This window comes from Podarcis liolepis (genome assembly GCF_965112155.1).
Source record: "Podarcis liolepis genome assembly, chromosome: 3".
In the NCBI taxonomy this organism is placed as follows: domain Eukaryota; kingdom Metazoa; phylum Chordata; class Lepidosauria; order Squamata; family Lacertidae; genus Podarcis; species Podarcis liolepis.
The window spans coordinates 97,628,874-97,640,089 of record NC_139557.1 but is presented as its reverse complement, the minus strand read 5'-3'; the positions used below and the strand labels follow the sequence as shown (position 1 = coordinate 97,640,089).

General features: G+C 41.8%; 1 protein-coding gene across 1 annotated transcript in view; it reads left to right on the top strand.

Moving 5' to 3' along the window:
- Positions 1-10,644, top strand: part of PROX1 (prospero homeobox 1) — a 76,765-nt gene extending 66,121 nt beyond the window's left edge. Inside the window, exon 5 of the mRNA XM_083494354.1 lies at positions 7,149-10,644. Coding sequence (XP_083350480.1) covers positions 7,149-7,334 — 186 coding nt within the window. The 3' untranslated portion in view covers positions 7,335-10,644. The remainder of the gene's footprint in view (positions 1-7,148) is intronic.
- The last annotated feature ends 572 nt before the right edge of the window (positions 10,645-11,216 follow it).

Here is an 11,216-nt window from a genome sequence, read left to right as displayed (position 1 = left end):
ATAGTGCATCTTAAGTGGGACTTGGGTGATTTGTAAGACTGGATGATAAGCAATTGCTGAACCAGCTCATAGGATCACAGATAACCATTACCAGTATACACTGACCAGGATGTTCCGTCTTTCACTTATTCAACACTCCCTAAATAGTCAGTAGTTTTTCTCCAGTACTTTCACTGCTGGTTTCTCTGCCATGTTGTAGACATATATAGCCATTTGTCCCTGGGATCTGCTGGTTACGTGGAGCAATGTGTGGCTTCTTTTCTGAGACAACCGTGTCTAAGTCTGAAGTCCACCACCTAGCTCCCCCCCACCCTCAGCATTGTCTTTCCTCCTGGCGAATGTCAAGTATTATTACTTGATTGACTGCAGCCACCTGATGCTAGGAAAATGTTCTGGGTTCATACTAGGGATTGTTGTTGAGTCTATAAAAAGAAATCTGGACGGGGGTCTTATTTGTCACTGAGGCATTGTTTCTGCAGATGTTTCTGCTGGAGAGATGTTCAATCAGTTAGGTGTAAAGACATACTTAGTAGGTCATCATCACTTAGGGTCAGGCAAAAGCTACCCCCAGACACACGCAATTAGCACAGCTGACTGCTTAATTGCCCACTTGGAGAAAAAAATATATCTATCTAGCCACCCATCCATTTAAACAATTAGATGCTTTGCCTCAGAATGTGCAGTTCTCTTAAGAAAATATTGTACTCTTTGTGATTGGGAATGGGGGAGTCAGCTACAACTGAGGTGGGAGGAGTGCTTAATTTCAAAAGATAGTCTCTCAGGCTCAAAACAAGCCTGGGAGCTGCATCTCCTGACCTGGAAATTTTGACATACTGGTTGTGGTTAGTCAGTGGTGAGGGAAAGGCATTCTGCATAGGCCCAGAAGCTCTTTTTTGTTAAAAAGAAATAGCAAAATCCATCTAATTCACATGGTATGGAAAACAGGTCGCAGAGCTTAGCTCTGCTGAGCCCTGGCTCAAGCTAAACCCTGGCTATTAGGATAATATGCAACACAAAGGAATAAGCTAAGGCTCCCTGGCATGAAGAAGCAAGCTGGATGGACAATAAAAATAGACCAGGTCTGGAATGGCTGGAGACTGTTGTAAACCTTTGGAAACATAGGGTCGGCAGCCACTTGTTTTGCATATGTTTCCTCAGAATGAAGGAGGGGAATTTGTAAGGAACTCAGCATTTGGTGTATTTACCTGTAAAAGCTGTTACTGCTTGATACTTTCTCAAGCTATTTGAAGTCCCAAGGTACCTCCCTATCTCCCATATATGCATCATATTTTTCAGTCAACTCTGACGTTGTCCTTTCTGCTTTTTATCTGATTTTATTTACAGCAGGAGTGGGGAATAGTTTTCAGCCCCAGGACCATATTCCCTATGGGCCACCCTTCCACTGGCAGGCAGGGCGAAAGGCAAAAGTGGGTGCAGCAATGAATGTAAATTTTATCTTTGCACAGTAGGTTAGTTTTACACACACACACACACACACACACACACACACACACACACCCCTCTCTGTCTTCCATCCAGGCAAGCAGGAGGCGTTACCAGAGTTCAAGGACACTTTCTACCCAGGCAAAAGTACTCAGGGAACATCTGAAGCAAGGCCAGGGAGAGTGAGTGTGTGGCTGGGGAGAATCTCGTGAGGCTTGGAGGGTCACATTTGTGTGTTTTTTCACTTTTTTATTTTAAAGTAATATTTATTGAAGTTTTAAAGACAATAAAAAGTTTCAAAGTTTAAACATTAAAAAAAATAAGAACAAAGAATAACCCTAATAAAAGAAAAAAGAACTACAAAGGTACAAAAACAAAACACATAAAAAATGCAAAATAGAATACAGTTAACAAAAGAAGAAGAAGAAAAAACACCAATATTTTCATATCTTGTACTTCATTTACTAGTTTCCTGACCTCCTCACACCTCCCTTTTTGTATTCCAGTTCAGATATTAAATTCAGCAAGTCCTTACCCTCTATCATTTGTCCTTGCTCAATGTCTTAACCTATTATAGATATGTATTTTCCACCATTATCAATCCATATTTACATATTCTTATTAATCTTTTTACCAATGCCGCTTATTTTCAATCCAACATCCCTTTAACATTCAATAATTTTACAGTATTTCTGCAAGTAGTCTTTAAATTTCTTCCAATCTTCTTCCACCACCTCTTCTCCCTGATCTCGAATTCTGCCAGTCATTTCTGCCAGTTCCATGTAGTCCATTACCTTCATCTGCCATTCTTCCAGTGTGGGTAAATCTTGTGTCTTCCAATACTTTGCAATCAATATTCTTGCTGCTGTTGTTGCATACATAAAAAAAAATCTGTCCTTCTTTGGCACCAATTGGCCAACTATGCCCAAGAGGAAGGCCTCTGGTTTCTTCAGAAAGGTGTATTTAAATACCTTTTTCATTTCATTATAGATCATTTCCCAGAAAGCCTTAATCTTTGGGCACGTCCACCAAAGGTGAAAGAATGTACCTTCAGTCTCTTTACATTTCCAACATTTATTATCGGGCAAATGATAGATTGGAGGGTCACATTTGGCCCCAGACCTGTTCTTCTTACAGCACTGTGTTGTTCTTTTAGAGATGAAGCAACTCAAGCTGCATAGATGAATCTAAAACTGGGAGTACCGTAGCAGTCATGAAATCGGGCATCTGATTCTTTCGTGTCGTATGAGTTACTTTGAATTTCATCTGGAGCTTGAAGCTCTTCATCTGTTTCATAGAGAAGCTGTAGGAGCTCTTAATCATCTGCTATAATTGAATAATTTGGGGTCATCTCCAAACCTGGCTACCTTACTGTTCACCTCTCATCAAGTTAACAGTGAGAGTCCGCAGACCCTTGAAGGGCCCTGCTGTTTACACTTCACATAGCATCCATTTATTCCTGCCCTCTGTTTCCTACTGTTCTAGCAGTTCCTGTAAGCAGCAGTGGCCAGCATGCAGGGGAGAGGCGGTGCTTACCTGACCTCCTGACAGCTGAGCTGCTGCTGCTTACCAGGAGGGAGAGGAGCAAGGCGGCAGGGAGGCTGGCACAGTGAAAACCCTCCAGCAGAGTCAATCCAGCCCTACTGTCAGTGCGTTTGCATCACGCTGACCTCCCCACTGCCTTAGCTCTCCCCTTCTCCCTCCTGGCAAGCACTAGTGACTTGGCTTTTAGGAATTAAAGTGAGCATTGCCACCCACAACACCTTCCACTATAGACTTTATGTAGCCCTGTACCCAATCACTATCACATTTGTTGGTTTGTCACATCCTCTGAATAACCTCTAGCAAACTATTCCTGGCATCGTTTGAATGGATTAATGAATAAAATCTGAATTTTAAATTTGCTTACAAAAAATGGTGTGTGTGCATGTGTGGGGGTGTGTGCACTGAAATATCAAAGTTCTTTAGGAACACTTGGGCAAGTGTTATTTGGCTCTGCAACCTTTGTCACTTCTCTTTCCCATTGTTCCCCTCCAACACGTTCAGTGAAAGTTATTGCAAATAATCCATTCAGCTTTTCTTCCTTTAGAGCTCTCTCTCTTTTTTTTAACACACATTTGTTCTGTAGGAGTTTTCCTTTGAAATGCCCTGAGACCTGTAGGTTTGGACGCTATGTAAATTCAACAAACAAATTAAATAGGAGTTCCACATATGCTCTGGAATGATGTCCCGCCTCTGTGATACTGGTTTGCTTGTTCATTTGCTTGTCTAGCATGGCCTTCTCCAAGCTACCACATGCTTCAGACTGCGATTCACATCAGCCCAAGCCTTTATGGCCAGTGGGTTGATGAGAGTTGTAGTCTAGCAACTTCTGGATGGGCACAGGTTGTGGAAGGCTACTGGCAAAGGACTGGGTGCAACAAAGAGCTGTAAGACTCATCACCACACCACAATCCCTGCCAATCAAGACTAGACATTGATGGGCTGGCTTAGTGTAAGGCGGTTTCATACCGCATATGGGGAAGCACCATCACAGCTCAGTGCTAGAGCATCTACTATACCTTGCGTGCAGAAGGTGCCAAGTTCAATCTCTGTTATCTCCAGTTAGAAAATAACCCTGCCTGAAAACCTAGAGAACCACTACCAGTTTGTGTCACCAGTGTTCTTCAACCCTAGGTCCCTGCCCTGATGTTGTTAGACAACATCATCCCATCATCCATGACCATTGACTAGATTGGCTAGGGATTGTGGGAGTTGTAGACCATCAGTATCTGAGGACCCAAGGTTGAAAATCACTGGTGTAGACAACATTGAACTAGATAGACCAACGGTCCAGGTCCGTACAAGACAGCTTCTTGGAACTGGGATGGGGAATTTGTGACCTCCATATGTTCGACTCCAACTCCCCCAGCCGCAGTCAGAATGGCCAGTAGTTAGGGGTCATGGGAGTTGTAGTTCATCCACATTTGGAGACCACATCTTCTCCATCCCTGCCATAGTAAGTTCCCTTGCCTTTTTATGCCACCCTTGACTACATTTCTTTTTTTATGAGGGCACTTAAGTTCTCTTTTCTAATCTGTAGCACAACTCTGAAGGGGAAAATGTCTGTTGTTTTTGAATACTTAACCAAACCTACAGAAAAATATTTGACTTTATTTATCAAATATTTGTTATCTTTCCATAACATTTGGCAAATACCTCCCACCCTCCCCAAACTCCCAGCCCTCCATAATCAGATTTGGACAATAACAAGAGCTGTCGTTTTCAAGGGAAGGATTCCTAGAACTATACAGCCTCTGATTATGGACCCCTACAAACACCAGCACCAAATAGTTAGTGCATTTAGTGTTTATATGACTAAAGAGTCAAACACAGCGGTGTGTTGTCGAACTATTTTTCCCTAGAAAAGACGGACATTTTTTTCAATCCTGGATATTGAATGCCCCCCCCCCCCCGTCTCTCTTTGCATATCACGCCTTCAGTATTATGAGTCAATATGCCATTTGCAAATGACACTCAGTGTTTGGGTCCAAATTCCACCCTCTAGCGCATGCAAGCGACTCCCACTGACTTCAGCAGCAGCTGATCACATGTCTGCCTCATGGCAAAACCTGGCTCCTAGATCACTGCTGTGTCATCTGCTACAACGGGCAAGAAAGCTATCAGCGCTTTGTTACAGGAGGAGACGTTTAAGATCTTCTGTATGAAGTGTGAAGAAGGTGGATGAACTCCTTTAAGAGCAGCTGGGAGGAGAGGGTTTTATTAGCCGGATCTGAAATTACAGATAGTCAGTGGTCCATGTCTTCAGGAAAGTTGTTTGAATGGGTTATGCCCCAAAATGCATAGAACAATGCTTGAGCTGAACATAAAAAGTTGGCTTAATCAGGTCAAACTATCCATCTGGCTCATCGACCAGATGACACACCGGCCTGGCAATTGTTTATGCCCCCACCAACCACGCAAATTCTCACCAATTTTGACTAAAGGAAATAAATCTAGATTAGACCCTGATCTAGGGTGGACACAGAGAGGTTTAAGCACCCTAATGAGGATGCAAGTTGTCCCCTCCCAGATGTGTCATCTGCTGAGCAGGGAGGGACAGTACAGTGGTACCTTGGGGTAAGTACTTAATTCATTCCGGAGGTCCGTTCTTAACCTGAAACTGTTCTTAACCTGAAGCACCACTTTAGCTAATGGGGCCTCCTGCTGCCGCCGCAGCATGATTTCTGTTCTCATCCTGAAGCAAAGTTCTTAACCCAAGGTACTATTTTGGGATAGCGGAGTCTGTAACCTGAAGTGTCTGTAACCTGAAGCGTATGTAACCCGAGGTACCACTGTAATCCCCTTCCTCAGCTCTTTTGCACAGACTATCATCAGAGGAGGGGCGGGGGGCGGGAGCTGTGTGCCTTTGGCCACTCCCACTGCTGGCATGTGCAGTCCCAGGTCTTCAGAAGCTCTGCTGACAAGGGTTGCATTGTGATGGGCATGACAAAGTGGGCTTGAATCTGCAATAAATAATACCGTAAGAGTTTCCTGCGGGGAGTAAGCTCCATGCAACTCGACAGCGCCACAGCTGCTTGGCTGCATAGATTCAACTTGCAAAACAAATGAATGAAAAGGAGGTGATTTAGAGGAAGTTGCCTTCATGACAAGGGCACTTGTCTCCAACCCACAGTTGCAGAAGATGCTGGAAGCTGCCCGTCCATGTGCAATGATTTCCAATATGCCAGATAGACTGGGTTGCCATTTAGAAACCTAATGGGTCAGAAAGAACCTGGGTCCATGGTCACAACACAGACACACACCAAAAGCATAAGGGTGTGTTTTTATCTGAACACTCATGTTGAAGGGGGGCTATAATGTCTGAGTGCAAGGAAATGTTATGGGAGCACAACAAACAAAGCACCTTCTCAGCCAGGCCATTTGAAGGGGGCTTTACTAGGTGCTCCTAGATACCCTTACTTCTTTGCTGGGCTTTCAGAACTAGCTGGGACCAGAATAATAATAACAATATTTATTTATTTGTACCCATCTGACTATGTTGCCCTAGCCATTCTGGGCAGCTTCCAAATAATATATAGAAAAACAATCACAACAGAACACAACAGAGCATCACACATTAAAAGAGTCCCGATACATGGCTGCCTTCAGACGTCTATGGAAGGTCGTATAATTATTTATCTCTCTGCCATCTGATGGGAGGGTGTTCCAGAGGGCAAATAATAAAAAAATATTAATAGAGTATGCTGGAATTAAGAGGCAATGTTCTTTTCAGCACATGCTAAATTCTCAGAGAAAAGAGGAAGAAACACATCAATATTTGGGCAAAAAGCCCCTGCAGATCTTCAATAGCTGTGTATTATTGCTCTTTGTATTTTTTATTTTTTTTTTACTCTTTCCATTGCCTTCCTCTGCTAATTATATCTTATAAATCCAGCACCCACTAAACCCAGATGTTCATATTTTAATACCTACATTCTGTGGTTCAACTTTGCAAAGCTAGCTAACACATGTTTTAAAAGTTATTACTATTGTACTATATATAACAGCCTTGCCTAAGAGAATAGAGGCCTGCCGCATTTAGAAAATGCAGGTGCTATGTAAGCTCCCTTTTGAAAGCAAGAACTTAGCTCAGTTTCCTTTGAAGACCCAGAGACTTGAAACTGAAAACTTTTATTAATGCCATTGTCTCCTTGTATCAGCAGGTTCCAGAGAGATTCCTGGAAGTGGCTCAGATCACATTACGAGAGTTTTTCAATGCCATTATCGCAGGCAAAGATGTTGATCCTTCCTGGAAGAAGGCCATATACAAGGTCATCTGTAAGCTGGACAGTGAAGTTCCTGAGATTTTCAAATCCCCAAACTGCCTCCAAGAGCTTCTCCATGAGTAGAGATTTCAACCACTATTTATGAATGTATAAAAAATTAGCAGACCCCATTTTTGATGCCCATGTTGTGCATGTGAGTGTGTGTGTGTACGTGTGTCTATATTAATTTCATATATATATATATATATATATATATATATATATATATATATGGAATCAGATAAGGATCCACCATGAGTATTTTTATTTGATAAGTAACAAGTTGATAATTATTTTAACTCCAAGTTTTGTTTTACTTTTGCCCATGATTTTTAATATTTGGAAGGGGAAACAATTGGGTTACTTTTCTTTTTCAGGGAGAAGAATGTTTTGAAGTGTGTGCAAGCCTGTTTTAGTAAGTTTAGGGCATTACATTTTGCTACAAAGTGGCATTTTGTCTTAGACAAATGTCGCATCGCAATCCTACAATGATGTTTTCTTCGTTTGTACGAAGCTCGCGGCTCTAGGGAGGCATTTTACAAGCGTAGAGCTTTCTAAATTTTAGCTCAACTGTTCATAGAAGGCGGTAGATTTTTTTGTGTTATAGTTTAGAAGACATATAAACAACCATTTCAGTTACTTAAACGTCAAAAGCAGTATCTATCTTCATGCTTTTCTCTTACAAGAACAACATATGCCCCCCCCCAAATCATTTTGCCCCATTTTCCAGTGCCCCTAGATGCTGCTGTAGCCATGTGCATCTTCTGCCACATACCCTGTTGCAATGTTCTTCAACCTTCTGTCCCCAGATAGTGTAAGGTCATAAAACCATAGAATTGGAAGGGACAACATTCATCATTGGACAACAGTTCTCATCAGCCACAGCCATTAGCCAATGGTTAGGGAAGATGGGAGTTGTAGTCCAACAACATCTGGAGACTCAAGATTGAAGAAAACTGCTCTACTGCAGTGATTTCCCCACCTTGCCCATCCCTTCAGTAAGGTTGGGAATGGCGATGAAGAGTTTCTGTGAACCCACTGCAGGCCTGAAAAGGCTCGATTTTGGATTGGACCAAGATTCCAGCAAGGTTCGGGTCCAAACAGATTAGGGAGATGGAGCTAGAACCCCAAATTCCAGTGCCGAGAGTTTCGCTCACTTTTGGGCTTTGCTCCCACCACTGTTCACCTAAATCTTGCCACCACCACCACCCAACTGCATTTCAAACAAAGCAATACTGCACAAAACATAAAGTAAATTAAGGCAAGGGGTGTTGGTGTTATCGAAGAGGCTATACACAGCATTCTAGGGGCGATTTTAAGTGTCATAATAATACTGTCAGCTTATAAAAGCAGTAGTATTTCACTCTCCGTGGAGTAAAAAACAAAAACAAACTCTTGCATGGCTCTCAGCCATAGCTGAGCATTTTTAAGTCCCATTATTTCACCAGTAAATATTGTGGTAACTCTCTCCTGTGGGAATCGGTGTGCCTTTAAGGTTACAATCCTATGCACACATACTCGGGGAGGTATGTGCCATGGAACCTAGAACTTACTTCTGAATAGATGTTGTTAGGATTAATCCGCTTTATTAAGGTGTCCTTTCCCTTTACCACACTGAACAGTCAGGTTTCCCCCACATCCTGGGAGCCATCTTTATCAAAATACGTTCCTCTGTCCCAACCAGACCCTCGAGTGGTGTATATATTTGATATTTCACATTTTTACCTGAAAAGCAATGTTTGAAATTACCCTTTCATCTGAGAAACACTGTAACATACCTTTGCTTTATTCTAAAAATTAATTGCTGAAGAAGCAGAAAAAAAGAAAAATGTAAAGCAAAGCAAAGCAAAAAGATACGTCGGATTAAAGTACAAGACAGATTGTATTTTTCTGGCTGGGGTTGATGGGAGCTGGCATGTGGAGGGCACCAGATCAGAGAAAGCTGGCACAGAGACATTTAAGACATTTTTTTGTTTAAAGGAATAAACACAGCACAATACACAGAGAGAACACAACTCTAGCAAAAATGGGCTATTCCAAGTTTCATTGAACCCAGCGGGAACTTAAGTGGTTAACGGTGCTTTCTCACTTCCTTGGAGTTAAGCAGGCTTCAGTGCCTCTGGGTTTGTAGCCTATAAATCATGGAGGAACTTTATCCCTGTCTTTTGGGCTAGGGAAGCAGAAGCTAGCCACTTTTATTATTTCCTCAATCGTAAGTGATTCATTAACACGGAAGTAAACCTGATCAAACCACTTCTCTTCTACAACAAAAGTAAGCGGCATAAAATTTAAAAAGAGCGTAGTGCTTACCAGAATGGGGCTTACCAGTGCTTTTCTGTCACTTCTCATCAAGAGAACTTTCCCCTTTTTACCACCACCTTGCGTTGAAGAGCCACATGGATCAATTCGAGTCCTGGCTGCAGACAAATATGATTTCAGCAAGTACCCAAGGCCAAACAAGACATGATTCTTCCTTGTAATGCCAAATGGAAATGGCCACCATATACACATTCCTGCCCCTCTGTAACATCTACTGTACATCGCTGTATGCAGCCCATAATGTTCTATGCTTGTCCACCTGCATGGGGCAGGAAGATACCACAATAGCCAATTGTGACGAAGTTCTGCTTTATGTTGTTGCTGTGAGGAGATAGACACATGGCGGCCATTTTCAGCGCCGAGTGGATAAAAAATTATGGGTCTGAATATAAGCCGTCCCCAAATCTAGCCACTCCCTATATGGATTTGTTAAATCAAGGTATCTCTAGCTATAAGAGCACAATCGTAGACTGTATTCAGGTTTTATACAAGCCAGATTTTGGGGAGGGGCAGGAGAGCGTGGCCTATATTCAGACCACTACAGCACTTAGTAGATCTAGTTGGCCCTAATTTTTGACATTTACTGAAACAGAATTCATATTTTAAAGCAGCCGCAGATGGAATTTCTCCACAAGGTGACCAAAATAAGTTTACCTTAGAGTGGAAAATTAGTAATAGGAGTTGAATGAATACAACTGCAGTGAATTGATAAAATAACCAGCTTTTTTCTTAAAAGCTCGCTGTTAGTTTTAAATGCTTTCTTCAGTGGTCTCCTTTTTTCTTTGGGCATTTTTGCAAAGGTGTAGTGTCTAGTAATGTTTTCTTATATTCTATGGCACTATGTATTTGTCGTTTCTCTGTTGTCTTTTGTACAGATGCAGTAAGAATTTATTGTTACCTGGGCTAGCAGTTTTCCTTATACACCCCTTACTGGCAATTTGATACAGATTTGATACCAGTTAGCCAAGGTATCTTTTTTATAGCTTAGCAATTCAATTTTTTTTTAAAGGACCCTACCTTTTACTCCATTTCTTGAACTTTGTTGTTTTTTTCTTATTAAACAATTGTCTTTTGAGTTTGAAGAGTGAAAGTTTACCCCATGCAACATTATATATATTTTGAAAAAGCTGACCTAGTCATTGCAAAGATGCTTCATTTACAAATACTGCTCGAAGAGACAGAAATGGATGAAAGTAGTTGTCAGTGAAAAGCCTTAAAAACCTGCTGATTAAAAACAAACAAACTAGGACACCAGGACCACAATCTAGCGACCCTCTTCCATATGCAATAACGGAATTTATCCATGCTGAGTACCCATTTTCTTGGTGCAAGACTTTTGCACAATAATACAAGCAAATACATTCAGGCAACATACACTACAAGCAAAGCCCAATGGGTCTTTTCATACGTAACATCCCTGGCCCAGTAAACCATGGTTTTTTAAACTAGGAGCATGGCTCTCCCCTTGCATGTCATCCTTAGCACTTCAATCCTGGTTTGTTTAAAATCTAGTTCCCAATCGTATTCAAACTTGGGAGCTGTGATACCAGTTTATTAACCAGGATCTTAAACTGCAGTTTGATCCACATTCAAGAACCCGGCTAGTAACCTGACATCAAACCACAGTTCCCTGTTTCGGACATGAGC